The sequence below is a fragment of the Ooceraea biroi genome, chromosome 11 (genome assembly GCF_003672135.1).
Source record: "Ooceraea biroi isolate clonal line C1 chromosome 11, Obir_v5.4, whole genome shotgun sequence".
NCBI classification, from domain to species: Eukaryota; Metazoa; Arthropoda; class Insecta; order Hymenoptera; family Formicidae; genus Ooceraea; species Ooceraea biroi.
The window spans coordinates 1,815,902-1,835,208 of NC_039516.1; the positions used below are offsets into that span (position 1 = coordinate 1,815,902).

General features: G+C 48.1%; 2 protein-coding genes across 5 annotated transcripts; one reads left to right on the plus strand and one right to left on the minus strand.

Annotated features, from left to right (window-relative positions):
* Positions 1–43: 43 nt before the first annotated feature.
* Positions 44–2,471, plus strand: LOC105274481 (3-ketodihydrosphingosine reductase). Of its 4 annotated transcripts, none has more exons than XM_011330652.3 (5): positions 44–187; positions 255–553; positions 938–1,367; positions 1,456–1,697; positions 1,868–2,080. In XM_011330652.3, exons 2-5 carry the CDS (start codon positions 437–439, stop codon positions 2,078–2,080), a joined length of 1,002 nt encoding a protein of 333 aa, XP_011328954.1. In that variant the 5' UTR covers positions 44–187; positions 255–436. The 4 variants fall into 4 exon arrangements, with proteins under 4 accessions (XP_011328954.1, XP_011328955.1, XP_011328953.1 ...); XM_011330653.3 differs by having other exon boundaries at positions 46–175; XM_011330651.3 differs by having other exon boundaries at positions 54–187; positions 267–553.
* Positions 2,472–3,414: 943 nt separating this feature from the next.
* Positions 3,415–19,037, minus strand: LOC105274480 (zwei Ig domain protein zig-8). The gene is made up of 5 exons (XM_011330650.3): positions 18,231–19,037; positions 12,626–12,777; positions 10,746–10,953; positions 10,342–10,638; positions 3,415–10,039 (listed from the first exon to the last, which is right to left on the minus strand). Exons 1-5 carry the CDS (start codon positions 18,298–18,300, stop codon positions 9,855–9,857), a joined length of 912 nt encoding a protein of 303 aa, XP_011328952.1. The 5' UTR covers positions 18,301–19,037; the 3' UTR covers positions 3,415–9,854.
* Between the last annotated feature and the right edge of the window lie 270 nt (positions 19,038–19,307).

The following is a 19,307-nucleotide window of genomic DNA, read 5'->3' on the forward strand; positions in this document are numbered from 1 at the left end:
GTCCGCTACGAGCCTCCACTGTCCTTGCTCGAGATCTGAGGAAGTAGTACGACTCGACGATGGGTCAGGCATACCTTTATTTTCGGTTAGAGCAATTTGAAGGAACGATAAAAAAAGTTGTTTCTCTGCCACATCACGTACTTAACGGCAGCTCGGACGAAGGTTCTGTTTTCGGGTATTGTATCAGGTAGAACATCGTTTATAATACTTAAATATTATATATATTCAAGATGACATTGTATTATTATAATTAGTTGCGAATACAGAGTCAAATAGGAAAACTACGAACTGTACGGGAGAGTACAGGAAATGCCACTAAATCGAACGGAATTCCCGAGTCCCTGAGAGTTCTTCTGCCAGCCAAGCCGTTACAGTACTCGCAAAAACAAGATTTGCTCGTCATCCATCAGCCGAGTGAATTGTTTAACGTTGAATCATGTCTGTCCTGCTTGGAGGAACGCTCGTCGCGTTTGTTTTACTGACCGTCCTCCTGATGATCAGACAATTCTTCTCGACCGGACGGCTGAAGAGCGTTAAGAACAGGCACATTGTGGTGAGTACGTACCTAACCTCGCAAACAGAGAGAAATTAAGTCAAATATTGGTTATTCCAACCTCTTGGCAAACTAACTAAAGCGGGTTCTACAATGAGAATTTAAGGTATAAAACTTAAGCTTTAAGCTTTAAACCACAAGAAATTGATCAATCACAGTCAATTTCTTTTTTCACATTCGATTGTGATTGGTCGATTTCTTACAGCTTAAAGCTTAAAGATTAAATTTTGTGCTTTAAACTCTCATTGTAGAACCTGCTTAACAGGTAAACATGTGTTTTGTCTTTGTTTCTTTTGAAGAAAAAAGAGAGACTGATATAGTAAGCTAACTGTTAGTTCCTTCATTCCTTCATTTATTTCTCATGTGCATAAAATTTTGTTTTAGGTAACCGGTGGCTCCAGCGGTATCGGCAAGTGCGTGGCGATCATTGCTGCTAGACATGGAGCGAACGTGACGATAATCGCCAGAGACGTTGACAAGTTGGAAGCCGCTAAGAACGAGATCCTGCACGCCTGCAAGAACAAGGATACGCAGAGAGTGGAGTACCTGTCCCTGGACGTCGGAGCGAGCTACGAGAATGTTGAGAAAGCGCTGGCTGATCTCGAGGGGACCATGGGCCCGGTATACATGCTGGTGAATTGCGCCGGTACCGCGATCTGTGGCAAGATAGAGGACACCACCATAGACAATCTGCATTATATGATGCGCATAAACTTCTATGGTACATATTACTGTATCAAAGCTGTGACGCAGAGGATGAAAGCTTCCAGGGAAGGAGTGATTGTACTTACGGCGTCTCAAGCTGGTTTACTAGGTGCTTGTTCAATCATTAATCTCTACCCATATTCGCTCATGTTAATGATGCGGTTCGCAAATGAATAAGGAAACGGTCTTCCGCGCAGGTGTCTTTGGTTATTCCGCCTACTCGAGCACAAAGTTCGCACTTCGCGGCTTGGCAGAGAGCGTAGCGATGGAGCTGCAGCCGTACAACATCTCGGTGACTCTGTGTCTGCCGCCGGACACGGACACGCCTGGTTTCGCTATAGAGGAGCAGTCGAAGCCACTGGAGACGAAGCTGATATCGCAGACGGCGGCGTTAGTCATGCCCGAGGAAGTCGCCGAACAGCTGTTTAAGGATGCGCTGGTGAGTGCACAGGAAATGACGCATTTGAATATCCGTTGTAATTAATTATTATGAATATATTATAACTAATTAATATGTTATTAATATGTTATAATTGCTATTAATAATTATTATAAATATTGAAACTGTTCTCTTGGTTCCCTTCCATGTTAAGTGATAATCTGTTGCAGACGGGTAAGTTCTTCTCCACTGTCGGTGTAGCGGGTTTCATTCAAAGTACGCTGTGCTCGGGAATGTCTCCCATCACGTCGTTCAGTGAGCTGGTCTTGCAAATGTTGCTGATGGGTCTGCTGCGACTGGTCAGCGCGTTCTATCTCATCTCCTTCCAGAGAATCGTCCTCAACTGCATGAAGATGCGTGATAAAAATAAGAAGTCTGAATGAATCCTCGTATCTTGTATGTGATTCCTGTGCAAGAACACATACATGCGCCGTCATTCCAAACCAAAGTTATTTAATGATACTTTTTTTGTAATATTGTTTGGGCACAATTTTTATTTCTAAGTTATCTACAAACTATGATTGGATCCTATCTAATTTACTATATATATATATATATATATATATATAGTAAATTAATATATATATATATATATATTATTATCAGAAAAGCAAACTACACAGGAATTCGCGTGACCTAAAAAAGTTGTCTGCTAACGTGAAAGTATAGTTTTCAAGATATTCTTATACATATTCTTACATATACAAATAGGATTTTAATATAAATTAACTATAATCTTAAAAAACAAAGTAATAAAGTATTGAGGGTAACGAGTCAGTCTTTCATATTATGATATAATACCTCTTCGGTGGCAACTCTAGTTTCACCCCGAACTACCACGCGGATCATACCCTGAATTATCAAAGGATGATAAAACTCTTGAGTCATGAAGGAGATTCTTCAAATGGTATTCGCCGAGCTGACACTTAGAAATCGGCACTGCCTGTTTACTGTTCGGGCCATAGTAATTCGAAATTCGAATTCGCGGCAATACGTGGCCGCGAAAACCTTCCTTCTGCATTATATCCGTTGGTCTGTTCTTTATAACTGCACTGCTGAACTGGTGCAATACGTTAAAGTGAGACAAGTGCAATAAGTTAGAGTGAGAAAAAATATACTTGTCTCACTTTAAACAGTGCAGCTATAAAGAACAGACCACTAACCGCCGTTCCCTCCTCGTCGCTGATATCCAATTGTTATACTGTATAATCGAATTTGCGAGGATGCCGCACTCCACGCGAGACCGGACGACGATTCGGAGCCGAAAATAAGTTCGTATCGATTTCTTTTATCGCGTGCGCATCCGGCCATCATTACAATAAACTCGGCATTAAAAGTCACGTGTTTCTCACATCCATCAGCAATCATCATCATTCAACGGATGTGAAGACTTCATAAAATAATCTTTTATCTGTTGTTCTCTTCTCCAACGATCCTCCGTTTGGCATACTAGTTTCCGGTATCGTTATCATCGTAACGTCTAGCTGGTCTGAAAATATCTAGAGTTCAGTCACCCGGTTTTTTTTTTAAAGCCTGTGATCTTTGAACCTTCTATCGTTTTAATATCGGAATTAATATTTGTATCTTGCTGCGGACGAGAAAGCACGAGAGTTTGATTGCATAAACGAGAGTTTATGCTTTTCATGGACTTTGTACTGTATTTGATAATACAGTACACCATGAAAGATTTGTTTTTGAGGAAAAATAACGTACGCACTTAACGGTTTGGCTTACTTTTATTAGGTATCCCGTAAGTTCATAGTATAATGTTTTTTTTTTCCTTTTATTAAGCTTTATGGTTCTTACACACATAGAGCGGGACCGTTCTTCGTCTCGCTTTACCACGATAATTAAAAACGGAAACGCTGAAACTCGTATGTAAAGATGCACTTCCGGGACGTGGACGCGGTTTGTTCGCGAACGTCGATCGCATTTACGCGCGTCGCTCTTGTAAAACATCGAGAGAGAAACGAGTAATAAATCTTTTTCCCATGTCTGTCTCTCTAAAATTCGAGAACGACATCGCACAGCTGCGACCGATCGCCGAGGGTGCGCGTCGCGTCCAGTTACCGAAAACTGAGACTGAACTTATGCGTAGAAACGGCGACTCAACGAAGATTTGTGTCTCGAAATTGCGAGTCCGGGTTTTTTTTAATGATGAGTATAACATTGATTTATTATCTCGCTTTCAATCGCTCGCTTTCTTCTTTCTCTCATGTTTCTTTCTCGTTCTCTCCCTTTTACTCATTCTCTCTCTCTCTCTCACTCACTCACTCACTCGTACACTGCATCTGAAACTTTCGCTCGGTTCGTCTCATTCGTTCTAGCATTCTTCGCTTTCCTCGGCATCATCTCGTAGATTCGAGTTAAAGTCCTTTCTTTTTTTAAACCCTAAAGCGCTTAAGGTGTACAGATGCGAATCCATGAGACGAGGCTCGCTTCGAGGAATATATCTTCAGAGTGTCTTGCTGTTTTTAATTTTTTTTTTCTTTAACTTACGCCTACTTTAAATCGATGTCCGCTTATCCGCGCGCTCGACAAATTCAGCCTCCCGCCTCTTGTCTCGATTTCTCAGTTTAATCTACCTTTCCGCGGACAGCCTCGTTAAAATTCACCTTCGTCGAACGTTCGAATCGGCAGACGTGTCGCGTTAACGATTAATTAGACCCCTTACTACAAAGTGTGATCTGTTGCGTGCCGTCAACGAAACGCCCGTTAACGTGGGACCTCTCTTCAACGTTAATAGGACGTTGTCGAACTGAATAGCTCGCACAATGGAATCGAAGCTCCTGATTTACGATGTTGATCTCACGCGTACGCCCGGCAATGTAACAGAAATAAATCTCGCGTGTAACTCTGCTATAAAAGATCGAACGTATAACGATCCGCTCTGTCAATAACGTAAGTCGTAATGCTCGTCGAGTCTCTCGAGTCGTACGTTCGGGAGCTTCAATGCTCGCGTGCAATAATCCGCAAATGGTTGCACCTTGCATTCATCGCGAATGTCATCGGTGACGCGTCAATGAAGTATCCGCCGTCCCGAAGGTGCCGATCGACGACAAATACCCTCTTCATTCGCTCATCCGATCCTCCACAACTCGGCCGAGGGTACCGAGGATGAAAAAACGACTGGATATTCGTTTTAGCAAATTCAAATTCAAAAATTCGCACGTCATCATGATCAGACTCGTTACATCATACTTGAAGACAAGTCGCTCGCGACGAAAGCGATGGAGGATCAGAGTCGCATCAACAATCACATACATCTTCCTTAGGACTATAGTACCATTTACAATCTTCAGTGCTCGTTTAAAAAGTTCGATAACATATCGTTCTCCACCGCTCGTTTCGAAATCGTTTTCCGGTGACCCACTTCTTGCTCTCTCGCGCTCTCGAGAACCGAGAACGTCATCGATTTCCGGCGAATTGTCACAAAGAGTCTTTGTTCAGTAGAATCACGCGGTAACACGGACTGTAATCGAAATCCTCGCAGCGGACCCTGATAGAGATCCATTTCCGTTATCAGCTTCTTCGTCTTCCTTCTTCATCAGTCGCGACACGAGAGACCACGGTCGTCGTGGTCGTCCGCACGCGACCTCTCGCATATAGCCTACTATCTGGAAGAAACATCTAACTTGTCTTATCTACGCGTAAGAGCACATCGACGTACTGTCAGGACGGTCACAAGCATCACCCCCGAAACAACTTCCACCCCGAAATTCGTACCGTGACTCTCGGGAATCGGCGCGCGCGCGCCTTTCGCGTCGGATTGGACTTGGGCTGACAAGCAAGTTGGGCTGGGATCAAAGCTGCCGCTTCGCGACTGTAATCGTTTCTAATCGCTGGTCCACGTGTCCGCGAACGTGGCACGCGAGAAATGATCTGTACGACGGATTACAGCGACGGCCCGGGAGTTTTTCTTTTTTTTTTCGACGCAGCGATCGAGGAGCTTGCAAGAGGATGGCCTCGACGTGAGCGGGTCTTCGTCGCCCGACTGCGCTCTTGCAAAGGGGTACAGGTAAAACGGAAATTGCGAAACGCAAGTAAACGTTAGTTGGTAAGCCCGCAACGTCGAACGCAAAGGAAGTGTACGGCGACACTTAAGAACTACAATAGAGATTTTTCGTACAAAAATTCACAATGCTGTTGTCTCTAAGACGTTAGAATTCGATTTTAAGACGATGTTTCTTGACTGCGGCTTCGCCGTTCCGTCTTAAGTATCTTCCTCCTTTGAGTTATCTCATCATTTTCCGCGGTGAAGCAAAAAGGCGACGGGGACGAGCGCGAAGAATTGCGTTCCTTCTTCCACCCCGCGAGGGGGAGGCCCTCGTAAAGGGGAGAGAGCGTGAAGAGAGGGGACGAGATGGTATTTAATCGCGGCAATGGTGGTGGAGGCGACGGCCTCACACGAGGGCTGTTTTTAGCCCTTTTCATCCGTATCATTGGCAGTAGGAGCGGCCTCGCGAGGCGCGGGAAGAAGAAACGACGGAAACGATATAAGAAGATACTACGTCCCCGATCGACCTTTTTTATCTTAAAATGTGTCATTCGACCAACGCCTTGATACACGTCAGTCCAACGAACTTCTTCCGGTGTACGTATGTGTGCGTGTGTATGAGTGCATGCCTGTCTGGCGTGTACGTATACGTATATATGTGTAGATGTGTGGGTGCTTATTTTGTCTCATTCTCTCTCCCTATCTCTCTTTCTTTCTCACTTGCTCGTTTTCCCTCTCTTTCTCTTTCTCTTTCTCTCTCTCTCTCTCTCTCTCTCTCTCTCACTCACGTCGTTTTCTTTCAGTCTTTTCGTCGCTCTCGCGCAAAACAGGACACACGAAACAGCTTAAGCTCCAAGCTCACGTACGTTCGCATTCGAGTCGCGCAGCACGCAGTCGTTCGCGCACATTCGACCCACCCGGCTATTACGTCCGACAATATATCTGCATTTTTATGTCCGTTACTTCTCTTACGCTAGGGCGTTAATTAGTTTACATCTAATCGCGTGTGGCCGGCCCGTGCTATCCACGAGCGCGCTCACGGCAAAGAAAAAAAAAACGCGCGCGCTCTGCTTCGTCCATACTCGAACGCACCGACGCGCCTTGGAAAAGCGTGCACATCGGTGCTCTGCGCTCTCTCTCTTTCTCTTTCTCCACATCTGATCGTTTCGCGAATTTCCCGATGAGCCCTCACGACGATCCGATCGCGTCAGGGATCACACCTTCCGCCGGATGTGTCCGGACGACGCACGAAAATCGCGCTTCCGCTTTCCGCACGTCAACCACCGGATGTCCGGGTGGCGAGTGCTCGTCGGGATGAGGACCTTGGGGCGAATTTCGTTCTTAAGAGAGTATCGTATACGTGTACGCGGCGTTTCCCGTCGGTGAGAGATCCTCCACTTCCGCCCCGTCTTCTGATACCGATTGCATGATTCCCGAGCCGGTTAGCACGGGCGGCCAGACCCATTCCAATGCGTGTTTTACGATCCGAAAAATTACACAGTAACGTTATTTAGTTTATTTTTTTCTTGTTTCTGTAGTGTAACACGTACGGCATATCGTTAATTAACGTTACGTTATTTATATGCTATATATTTACAATCACATGAATCGTAGATATTCTAACGAATCGTTCGTCTCCTGCCGCTGTCCTCGTGTCTCACGGTGTAACTCTTTCTCCTCTCTTTCCTTTCCTTTTCCTCTCTTTCTTCTGCATCAGCTCTTCGCATCATCCGTGTGCACGTCTCTCCCAGGACTTTTTCCCTAAAAATTTCTCAACGAAAGAACCGTACGCCCTATTCGCTTTATATGCGCCCCCCGTTCGTGCGAGCTGAAACTTGTTCAATATTCAACACCCATGTGCAACGTATTTGCGCGCGTACACATATACATATATATATATTTCTGTTCGTTTGTATATATATTTATATATATATTTATTTATATATTATAATATTATAAAAAACAGTGTATTTCTCTAGTACTTGCGAAGAAAGCAAATTCGCGGGGGCGCGCGAGCGCCCGCCGGAAAGCCGTACGCTCGTCCGCTAAATTATACAACCGATCATGCTCAGAGACGGCACGCCGCGGGCCAGAACATCTCGTGGGAATACGCGGTGTTATTATCGAAAAGGTATGCGTCGAAGATACTCGTCTATTGTCAGTCGTCCATAACGGTAAAACGTTCGACGGTTCGTGAAGAAGGAATCCCTTGAACCATTGAAGAAGAATCGAAATGGAATTTGCAGAATACGCGCATGAAGTTTCTGTGTCACGCTCTATACGTGCGCTTATAAATTTCATATAAAACAGATATCGCGAACGAACGTGAGGCGAGATGCAGTCGCTCCGTGTACATTTCGGAGAAGTTTCGAGGAACGAGCGTGGAAATTTACCGGTACATTCCTAAAGTAACTTCAAATTTTCTAGAAAAACGCGATACTCCCACGAGATCGCGAGACGACGAATGAGCATAAATCTGTGGATGATGTATCGATCCGCGCGGCCCACGTCGCGGTGAATCAGTCTATGCATGCACGGACGTATGATACATTTTGATCGGCGTGTGTATACTCAATGCGCTTTAAATACCAAAATTTTCCTCGCGGATCGTCTTGAGACGCTCGTCGCCTGCGTACGTGTATGTGTGTGAACGGTAGTTTAAATATTTATAGAGGCAGTGAGTATTTTCATCGCGATATCTTGTCCCGCTTTAGTCCCGATCGATTCACTTCGGACAGCAAACCGCCCGTTTTGAATTAATGGTACGTGGTTTGTCCCGATCATATTTATTCCGAGTCTGGCTGCTGACAGTACCAAAATATCGCGACTATGAATTTGATATGACAAAGAGGTGGCTTGATATGACTTATTTTCTCAAATATTACCGCACATGTTACCATCGCTGTATTATTAAGAGTATTATTAACAATAACGATAATTTTACTCTTCAATCGGATCGCTTTGGTCTTTTCTTCTCTCAGATTTCATCTTGAAGCAATCGCAGAACCAACCCGCCGATCGATAAACTAAATTTAAAAAGGATTCTAGATTCGCTTTGGCGCGTATCGACGAGTCGTCCAAGGGACGACGGTCGAGAGCCCTCGGTCTCAGGACGATCCCGGATCGGACACGGTAGACGTCGAGTATAGACACGCTTGTTATAATCAGTCGCTATCGAATATAATTAATCACATCGCATTCCGAAAATTCATCGAACAAGTTTCAATTCTGTTCGAGCGGCGCGGACGAAGTTTCTTTGCCCTTTTCTCATTGCCGTCGACGTCTTTTCCCTGCAACTTCCCTCCTCCATTTCTTCGCTCCCTTTTCTCGTCTACCTACATTTCTCGTCACGTTATCGCCTTCTTGTTCCTCTATCGGACGCTACGAAAGCACCCAACGCCCTCGCGACAAGATCTCGCGGTCGCGATCGCTTTCAGGGCGCTTCTCTTTTGAGATTTCGTAGATTTCTACCTCGCCGGGCTAACAGACGGGAAGTACGCGTACCTTCGGAGGACCACGCTCGAGCAAACGCGAAATTATTAATGTGCCGCGCCATTTAATTCGTCAATAGGAACGAGATTCTTTACGAGATTTCGTTTAGATAAAATTTCTAAGAAAATGTTAAATTCACACAATGGATAGTTTTACATGAAATTATTGATTTGCCTGACGTTTTTGCTTTCGTTGAGAGCTTTCACTTGTACACGCGTTCATCACGCGTACCACCCGCTGTTTCGAGCCCGGCCTAATTTATATTTTCGACAACGTCAAAAATTTCGTGGCTTGTCTAGCGCTCCAGGGTCTGCCGCAGCAATTTAACAAGAATTCATATAATTAACTAATTCCTAATTTCTAACGGCCGGATCACTGTCTGTCTCGATAGTCGAGATCAACCTCCAACTCTTACTTTGCGCGCGCACGGAGAAAAAACTACCTCCGGGATCATTATTCTCTTCTTCGATCTCTCTTCCTCTTTCTTTCCTTTTTTCTCGATCGTATTACCCTCTCTGTGTTCCTAATCCTTTCCACCCTCGTCCTTTTTGTCACTGATCTCTGGAAATCGGTCCGCAACGTCGAGGATCTCTTCTCTCGAGGTAGTCGGGGTCTCGTAGCAGGAGATAATCGATTATACGCGTATACCATCCTCCGGTCTTGCCTGATTATCGTTCTGTCGCAAAGTAAGATGGATTTTTCGAGTAGAGAACCATAAGGATCAGAAGAAGGAGGACGAACAGGCGGCTGCCGTGACTCGAGTACAGTGTCACTACGCCAGCCAACCACCATAGAGTGGGACAGCCGCCCGGCGCTGAACTGATGCCCCTCTGTATCGCGGCGGGATGTTCTCCTAGAAAATCGTTGGACATATTTGCATCTCTAGTGAAACGGAACAGTAAAGAGGAATAGTAGTCCGCGTACTATTTTAACATTTATGTGTGTAGTCCATCACATAACATGAACAAAACATATTTTCTGCAACAAGTTCCCTCGAGCATACGTTAAATTCAATTTAACAATTTTCCCGACAGTTATACAATTATGCATGTAAAAGTTCACACTTGGAAAGAGAAATAAAACGTAGAACCGGCTGTGTAATTTTACTCTCCGCAAACTCTTCTGTTTGCCAAACTGACAAACTGCTTCACTCACCGTTTAGCACATGCAGCTGCACGCTCGCGCTGTCCAGGTTGCTCGGGCTGCAAGTATAGTTACCCGAGTCCTCTCGTCTCGCATTGTGGATCACTAGGCTGCTCACCGTGTCTTGATCGATCCGCTTCGTCTGAATGTCGATCTTGGCCAGCTGGTAGTTCAGAACGCGATCGCCCTCGTGGTACCAGAAGACGTAGAACGGACCCTCGAGGGACTGCTTTATCACGCATCGTATCGCGACTGTGCTTCCGGTCTTCACGTACATGTCGCGGTCCCCCAAGATCTCGATCTTTGGCACTGCAACGCATGAAGAAGAGCATGAAGTTTGTTATTAGATGTTTTTCTGTCGGTATATTTCTTCTTCTTCATCCAAATGATCAGTCCTGATCACTGCCGCGACTCACCGACGATGTTGAGCTTGATGATGTGACTTTTCTTCGGATCGGTCGAGATTTGGCACTCGTACTCGCCTTCGTCGCGCGCTTGAACATATTTCACCTGAAGCGTCCACATGTCCGCCTCCCCGGAGATCGCTTGGAACCTTTCGTCCGGAATGAACATGGTTCTGTCCACCGAGAGGATATGCGAGTCCCTTCTTCTGATCCAGGCGACCTTTGCAAATAAACGTTTCCAAGAATTTCAAAGAAATGTAATTGGGATTCGTTTTTATTGTTGTAATCGTATCAGCCTGTTCATCGAACCATCACGAGCTGCAACTCGAGTAACCGAATGGACGTCATGAGTGGCGGAAAAAGTCTGTGGGAAGCGCGGAAAAAGCTCGCTGAGCATAAGGGCACGACAGCAGGATAAGAGAAGAAAAAATAAGAAGGGCTATATTCGGGTCGGTCCCGATTCCGGACGATCAATCTTCCGTTCTCGTCGCGTACTTAATTTATCGTTCATCGAACCGGACGGCCATCAAGTGCGGCAAGAGGGAGCACTAGCGTCGAGATCTAGATGGACGCGCGACAACGGATGGCGGTGCGCGCGTTGTCGAAAGAAGGCGAGGTGAATACATTTAATTCGCCAGCCGATAAGGATCGAGATAGTGGCCGCAGGCCCTTAAGGTACGCCCAGGATTATACGAGAGTCGCGTGTTACCGGATACTTAGTCGTCGAACGCGTGCCAGCAGGGCGACAGGCATACACCGTGTACACCGGGGGTACGAGCACGCCTGCGTACACGTCGGAGGAGTTTGTTAACGAGGGATACTCGGAGGGGTACTCGGGGGTGTCTGCGTGCCAACGGGAATTTTATTATGCGCCCGAGAGTGTCTCGCTTCGCGCAAAACCGCCCTCTTTTCCGGCGGTCTCCAGTTACCGATTTTACGACGACGCGTTACGGCAGCGGGCGCAGCAAGGCCGGATGAAATGCGGATCATTAGCAGATTGGCGTTTCATTAGCGTGGTAAATTGATCTGATGAAGGTAGCGATCGCGCGCGCAGGACGATTTAATAGCGACTAGACACGTGGGGTAGTTATCTCTCACGGATAGTTATCAGTCATGGGGGTAATGGGGTGAGTTTCTCGTGACAGCGGCTGAAACGTATTAATTATTAGACGTCGTCCACGGACTTGTAATACGCGTAGGTGTTTACCATTGGTAGGCAGAATAATCGATACCGAAAGCGACTAACAATGAAATAAATGAATCTGTGGAATAGCCAGGCACACATTTGCGTGTAAATAAATAGGAAATGCCTGTACGTGGGCGACGGAATGCTATCTAGGAGAAACGAGAACGAGGTTCTTTCCTTTGTGTAGTTCGTACGCGTCTTGATTATGATAATTTATCGTTGTTCTTACTGTCATCGTTATCATGCTTCGAACAGAATCCTATTGTCACAGCTGTCAAGCAAGTATTCGGCTGTTATGCGTCAGTACCTGACAAATAAGCTCGTTAATAAATCAAACTGTCAATACACGTAACGTAAGGCACGCTCCTATCAAAGATGCGGCGGCCGATATGACAAGGACAAATTAGGTCTCAATTCGAAGGCACGATGACGACTGATACGCGTGAAGTCACGTTACCTGCACGTAAGATTCCATGCTAATATAAAGCTAATATAAGGCTAATGCAAGATAAACATAACATAAAAATTGTTGCAAGCGCCAAGATGATATAATTGCGCTCATTCTGTATTCAGTATCATAGAAAAATCGTCGATTCTATATTCCAGTCTTTTCACTTTTCTATTTCTATTTTCTGAAGATTTTTGATTTTAGCGCTTGCAACTCTTTTTACGTCGAGCTCTCACTGACGTTATATCGATAACTTACTGATTTGTTACCAAGTTGCCGCACTTTGCACGGTAAGTAAGCGTGAGTGCCCAGCTGCGCCGTGATATTCGTCGGGGTGTTCGAGTCGAAGTAAGGCCCCGTGTAAATCCCGTCGAACCTCTTCACCAACGAATGAGATCTCGTACTCACCCCTGAAAGAAGATGCCGGAAGATCGTCTCGCGTGCATAACAACGACATCATTAACGTGCGAAACACATGGCAGAGCGAAACGCGGGGGGGAGGCAGGCGCAATGCGGAAGAGCGCCGGAGAATACTATATTCTTTTGCCGGGGGTGGTTTTCGCCAACGGTGCATCCTTAAAACATTCATGCACCTTTCTCGCATCGCGTCGGCACGTTATGCGGCAAATTAACATGGGGCCAGCGATGTCAGCGTCGCAATGGAATAATAAATAAAGCCGGACCGGAGCTGCGAAAGGAGGAACGATTCCGCATTCGTGCGTCGTCCCGACTGTCCGCCCGTGCTATTCAGAGTAAATCCTATCGCGGAGATCCCGCCAGGGCGCCGTGCCCGAGGGAAATGGATACTAATCCCGGGGATTCTGATCCGGGAAATCTAAAGGTGGATCAGTATTCGGCGCGAGAGAGAGAGAGAGAGAGAGAGAGAGAGAGAGAGAGAGAGAGAGAGAGAGAGAGAGAGAGAGATGGGCGTCGTTCCAACGACCTTGACGACGCCACATCCTGATCTGATGTTCGATCGGTACCGCGTGGAATCCCGCAGCCGCCGCGTCCGGATTTACGCGACCATTATGGTAACCATAATCGGAGTATCTGCCAGACCGAGGGTGAAGAACGATCCCCCGAGACCTGCAGGGAAGAGTATTTTAATTGTACGGCAATTAGGCTGCTCTTAAGACTCCAAATTAGCCGCATTAAACCACGTCTGCGGAAGCTTGAAACGGTTGGAATATCTTCCCGCTACGACTCGGCGAAACGGCATCCTCCAGCGGTGGAGCTGTTTTATTCTCACGGCTTGCTTTATTCTGTTGATTAAACGGGATCTGCCATCTGGCTAATTAGCGGAGCCCTGCTTGCGGACAACATTATTAATTTCTTGCGGCCGCTAGACTTGCACAAGACGCGGGAGCATGTGTCGTCGCACTATCGCGATTCACCGAAACTTTGACAAACAACAAAGCTGGGCGATAATTACACTTAATTAAGATCACCCGCGCGATAACCGCTACGTGATAAGGGGTAAATATGAAATCGCCTGTACGCGATGCAAGTCTCGCTCCGCGCGACCCGGCTTATCGCGCATCGATTGTTCTACTTATGCGCAAGAAAATCATAAACGCTGCAACGGCGCTAATTATTGTTTCCAGTCAAGCTAAATACGGAGCAGTGCATCATAAATTAATCTTGCCGGGCAATCACCGAGCCAAAGTAAACAACAAGAATTCCCCTCGATTTTTTTTCCACTTAACGTCGAGCAAACTTCCCTCTTACTCGCAAACGAAAAGTTCCAGGAGAAGAGACACAGAAGTTGCAAGATTGAAATCGAAAAAATTCAACGTCCCTCGAGTTTATTTTATCTCCAGAATCCTCTTTCGAGACGAGAAACCATTTTGCTGTCGTTGTTCGGATCTTTTTCTCTCACGATCCGTTCAATGCTCAAGAGCGATCGATGAGGGTGATTTCGGTCGTCACTCGCGATAGGTCGTTACGGAAACGCCTTCCTCTGTCCCGGGACGGCGGAAACACGTCTCCTGGAAACGCCGCGTCTGTATCCTCGTGATTTCGACGACGAATCCATCCGGGCGACACATTTTCGTGGGAATGGCGCGGGGATTGGCAATCAGCGCGCGACGACGAGTGTCGTATTGTCGAATATGTGCCGGAGATACGGGCCCGTGCCGAAACGGGGTGGTTGCTGCCGGTCCTTCACCTGCATCCAGTCGATTCTCCTAGCGCGATCTTGAGTGACGTAAAATCTGCGCGCACGCGTAGCCCCCAGCCGCCACGATTATGCCCTCACCCCCGCGAGTTGGGATCATTTGTTTACCGCGAAAGAGGGCACAAATAGCGCTCGCCAAACCATTGCCGTCCTATGTCGTCCAATGCTGTTCCAGAACGCATATATTTCTCATGTCGACGTGCAGCGAATCGAGATACGCAAAGGTCGCGATAGTTCTACAGGGGTGCGTAATAGTCACATTTATCTCGAGATTAAATCGAGCAAGGGAGACACTCGTAAGGGGAAAGGTAATGCCGTATTTTATTCACGGCGGGGCATTATCGACGTGAAATATGCGTGATCTCGTGACGTGGTAATTTGCAGCAAACTCGTTAGCGAGAAATCGAAAGGGTTATCGCCGAGGCGCTGGACGTAAATGCGATGACGACCAGGTCGACCAGACCAGCCAGGTACATTATTCATGTCGATGTTTTGTAAGTCGGATCGCGCCGCGCACCCCCGCGTCGTAATTCCCGGAGGGTGCGCGGAAATCACGTTCGTCCCGGAGATTCCGTTGAAAGCTGTAAAGCCGGACGGCGACACGATATCCTCTCCGGCCTGCATTATTTAAGCGTTGAAAAGAAATAGGTCGTATACCATTCAGAGAGCATAAAACGTTATTTCGATTGAGCGGGAAGGATGGAATAGGATCGGTTCGGTCTTCATTGTCCATCAAAACGCAATTTCGTCAAGCATCGCGGATGAAACGGAAATCCCGTGAGTAAGAACCGCGGGAGCAACATCCGCCCGAAGAATCTATCAAGGAATGAAAACTATCATGGTGGAATCCATGGAATTTACTTTGTAAATCTATTCCACTTCACGCAACAGTGGGTCGCGAAGGTGTCTCTCCTCGATGCGTCTCGCCGCCGTTCTAATCGAGCGTGATAGAACGTGATCGCAAGAGGCGAAGCGAATAGGAAGAAGTAAATTTTCCCAGAAACAGAAGGCGAGAGCCTAAAATCGTATATTTCCCGAGAGACGAAGTTGCTGTCCGACGTGCGGAAAGAAAGAAAGAAAGAAAGAAAGAGGAAGCGAGATAGTCGAGCTGCGCGTCCGAGGAGGGTTGCTGTTTCCTTTGCCACTTTATCAGAACGACGTGTACGCGTGCCCGTGCAGTTTTACGATGTTCTCGTACACTAAACTGCCGCGTAAATCCTCGTTTTCGGGCCTCTGAAAGATTACTTCCGACGCCGACGTGACGTGATTTTATAATAACCCTCATCCAGCGGCCCTATATTGAAATACTCTCATGACGTGCGGGATCGTTTTAATCTCCTTCCGTATGATATACCGGCAAGATTACAGGCACGAACGTTTATAGACACTTGCGATAATCTTTTCCCGTCCACGCTTAATCTATACTTTGAAATAAATATAAAACGCGCCGTGAATAAAGCAGCTGCCGGATAAACAAAGTTTCTCATCTTGTCAGATATCGTAATCCTTCAGCGAAGGATTGTGTCCAGCGACTTCCGTTATCAAAGTTGCGTCACAAGTTCATCTTACGCAACCAAAATTTCACGTAATATTCACCCCGAGTACGAGTATTCCGCTCATACACGGGGTGGCTTCTCGAGGCAGTAGTAGTAGTAGAAGCCAGAGTTACGGCAGTCGCCAGAGGCAGCGTCGAACTTCTCCATTTCCGGGGAACGAATGGAGCGGCCCACGGTTAATCACCGGTGAAGTATAATCGGCGGTCGTACAGAGCCGCATACATCTTGTAGGTGTCTGTATATGTGTGTACCGCGATGTATATACCTGTACAAGCGAGAATACTGCGGGTCGAAAGTGTATAATGCATCGGCCAGGCGATGCCGCAATAATCCCGCCATTAGCAGGCCTGCGAACTCCCCGTAGCAACTCCTCGTAGTCGAGAACAATTAGCGTACTTTCGATTGGCGTTCTGAGCTACGTGCCCTCGGAAAGCAGATCCTCTGGGTAAATTATTCAACTAACTGGCTGCGCGAACCGATTGCATCGTAGCGACCAGTCGATGGGTTTTCAACGCGGCTACGGACGCCAGCAAGCTCCACGGTGATAATCCGATTTTATCGGCGCTTCAGATTTTCCGCTCGCGCTCCGTTGCTCCCAGAATTGATCGCGCCTCGTTGGAGAGCCAGGCTTGCGAGCGAGGTCGTCCCTTAAGCGGCCTGTAGCGCGTCGGATATTTCTTCGCGAGTAATCACGCCGTGCTGTTAAACGCTTAACAGAGTAGCACGCTCGCGCGATCGCTCATTCGATCGAGATGGAAAAAATCGCTGACTTTCTGAAACTAATTCCATACACGGTTGGTTTCCTTCGTTCTCTCCATCGAGATAAAGCGCTCTGCTCAGTTCTGCTGCAAAAGGGAAGATTATTTTTCATGGTTGAGACTAAAGTGACTCTCCCGAAATCAGAAGCGAGCTGAATTCGATGAAGAAGAATCGGTTCGCGAGCTCGTCGCTCCGCGAGCGGTCTAAGAAAGCTTGCCCTTTCCGAAGAAAAACTCGATCGAGTTCACGTTGAAAGAAGAGGCGCAAATGTCGCCGACTTTCTTGTGCAACCTACTGTCTACCGGTAATAGCCAGGCTGTCCGTAAATAATACATACTGGCGACACACGACGCGTAAATCCTGAACGCATTCTCCGGAACGACGTCGTGATGCTCCCGTTTCACGAGCGGGCTTTAAAACACGACCGCATCGCGGTGATGCAGCCGCACGAGATGAAATCGATAGACACGTTCCTGAACGACGCCACGGCGGAGAAAAGGGGGTGACGCGGAGCCGTCGTTCCTCTCCTCCCTCGTCTTCGTCACCCCAATGACGGAATCATCGAGACGACACGCTGATCCCACAGCGACGGGCGTAAGAGAAGCGGACGAAAAGGGAAGCATGTCGAGAGAGCGAGGGAGAGACAGACAGAGAGAGAGAGAGAGAGAGAGAACGAAAGAAAGAAAGAGAGAGAGAGAACGAAAGAAAGAAAGAGAGAGAGAGAGAGGGTTGAGTGGAGGGAGACACAATGCTGCGGCGCGACAAACAAGGGTGGCGCTAGATACGGTCCTGGACCGGGACCGGAGGTTGTATGTCCCCTCCCCCCCCTCGGTCGTCTTCCATCCTTTTTCTGTTATCTGTTCTCGCGTCATCCTGTATCCCCAAGAACTCCTCGTCGGATCCACCGTGTTCGCACGAATTCAGCGGGAAGAACGCGCACGAATCAGCGCGTCCGCGGACGGATGCATGCTGACGCGCGAGAGGAGGGTGAGGAGGAGACGTATGCAACGTATTGCTACACCCCAAAATCTCATCGATCCATCCGCGGCACAAGTTTCACGGCGTCCCGCCTCCCCGCAATCCGTGCGACGGATCCATCGACGGCTCGATCACTTGAACCCTGCCTGCAGGTACAAACATGCGTGTCGAGCTTCCCCGAGCATCACTGAACAATGGAAAACCCACCCCCTCCCGACAGCGTCTTCCTCTTGCAGCCCCAATCTGCTGTGGCGCACCTGACCAACATTTCGACGCTGCCATCTGTTTCGCAAAGAATCACGATCGCGGTCACGCGAACGACGAGAATGTACGCTTCGGGGTAACTTTTGCATCGCCGTCGCCGCGCGACCCGGCGCGCGTATCAAGCTCTTACCAGTAATGCCTAGTAGGATCCAGCATACGAGGCACAGGACGTAGTAGTTGACGTAGGGGGACCTCCTCATGATGATCACGACGACAAGAACGACGACGACGACGACGACGTAACTGTCCCCGACAACAGGTCCACTGACATCTCATGGAACACCCTTGACGCACCTTCCCCGCGGCGTTCCCCCTTTTAATTATCCTCCGTCATCGTCCCGTTCATCATCCTCCAGCGGCCGCCGGTGCTACCAGGATTCACGCATACTCCCGCGTTTACTCGTCGTTGCAACCCTCTCGTTGCAACCTCCTCCTCGTTGCGTTCGCGTTGTGCACCCACCGATATCTATGTTCCTCGCTCTCTTTCTCTCTTCCTTTCTTTCCCTCCTTCTGACACTTATGGTATCACATTATCTCGTCGTTGGATACTCGCGCGGATACCTCACCGAACGGAAGCGGCGAACCGAGGGCCGAGTTATCAGCGTCCGGGTGGCCTCGCGCGCGGGATTCGCCGTACCCCGTGCACCCGACCCGGAAAGGGTGCCGATCTTTTTTATATCACGTTTATATCGCGAAATGTGTCACGCGCACACCAAGGTCATGAAGCGGATCCGCTACGTCTGCCTACGTCCGTCGATCGGCGCCCCCCCCTTTTTTTACCCCGCGGTTGTACCCCTCTGTTGTACGGAACACTCGGTACTGGTGCGGAACGGTCGGTAGCGCTGCGAAACGCGACCGGGTTTCCCGCACTCGGCTCGTCCGCGGTTCGTCGTCCCGGGCGAAGCTCTGAAACCGCCGGGCCTCCGGTGGCACTGCCCGCGCCCGCCCGGGGATTCCGCGCAGGCTCAGTGCTCTCTCTCCTCTACTCCGGTGGCGATCAGTCAGCCTCCTCCTTCCTCGAGGCCTTCTGCCTTTTCCGCCGCCACCGCCGCCGCCGCCGCCGCTACCGCCTTCCGTCCCCGCGCTTCGGCTTTGCGCGCTTCGCTCCGCGCTGTACCGCGTCGCACCGCTCCGCGCAGCTCCACCGCCGCTTTACACCCGCTCCGAATTTTTCTTCCTCGCTCCTCTCTTTGCTCGTTGCTCCCGT

Bases quoted from the DNA above. Each gene is read 5' to 3' on its own strand.
- LOC105274481 (XM_011330652.3), top strand. From the start codon at position 437: ATGTCTGTCCTGCTTGGAGGAACGCTCGTCGCGTTTGTTTTACTGACC. The intron at 554-937 runs GTGAGTACGTAC...ATTTTGTTTTAG, and splicing joins TTAAGAACAGGCACATTGTG to GTAACCGGTGGCTCCAGCGG. The intron at 1,368-1,455 runs GTGCTTGTTCAA...TCTTCCGCGCAG, and splicing joins GTCTCAAGCTGGTTTACTAG to GTGTCTTTGGTTATTCCGCC.
- LOC105274480 (XM_011330650.3), bottom strand. From the start codon at position 18,300: ATGAGGAGGTCCCCCTACGTCAACTACTACGTCCTGTGCCTCGTATGC. The intron at 12,778-18,230 runs GTAAGAGCTTGA...ATCTTCTTTCAG, and splicing joins GATCCTACTAGGCATTACTG to GGGTGAGTACGAGATCTCAT. The intron at 10,639-10,745 runs GTGAGTCGCGGC...CATGCGTTGCAG, and splicing joins CATCAAGCTCAACATCGTCG to TGCCAAAGATCGAGATCTTG.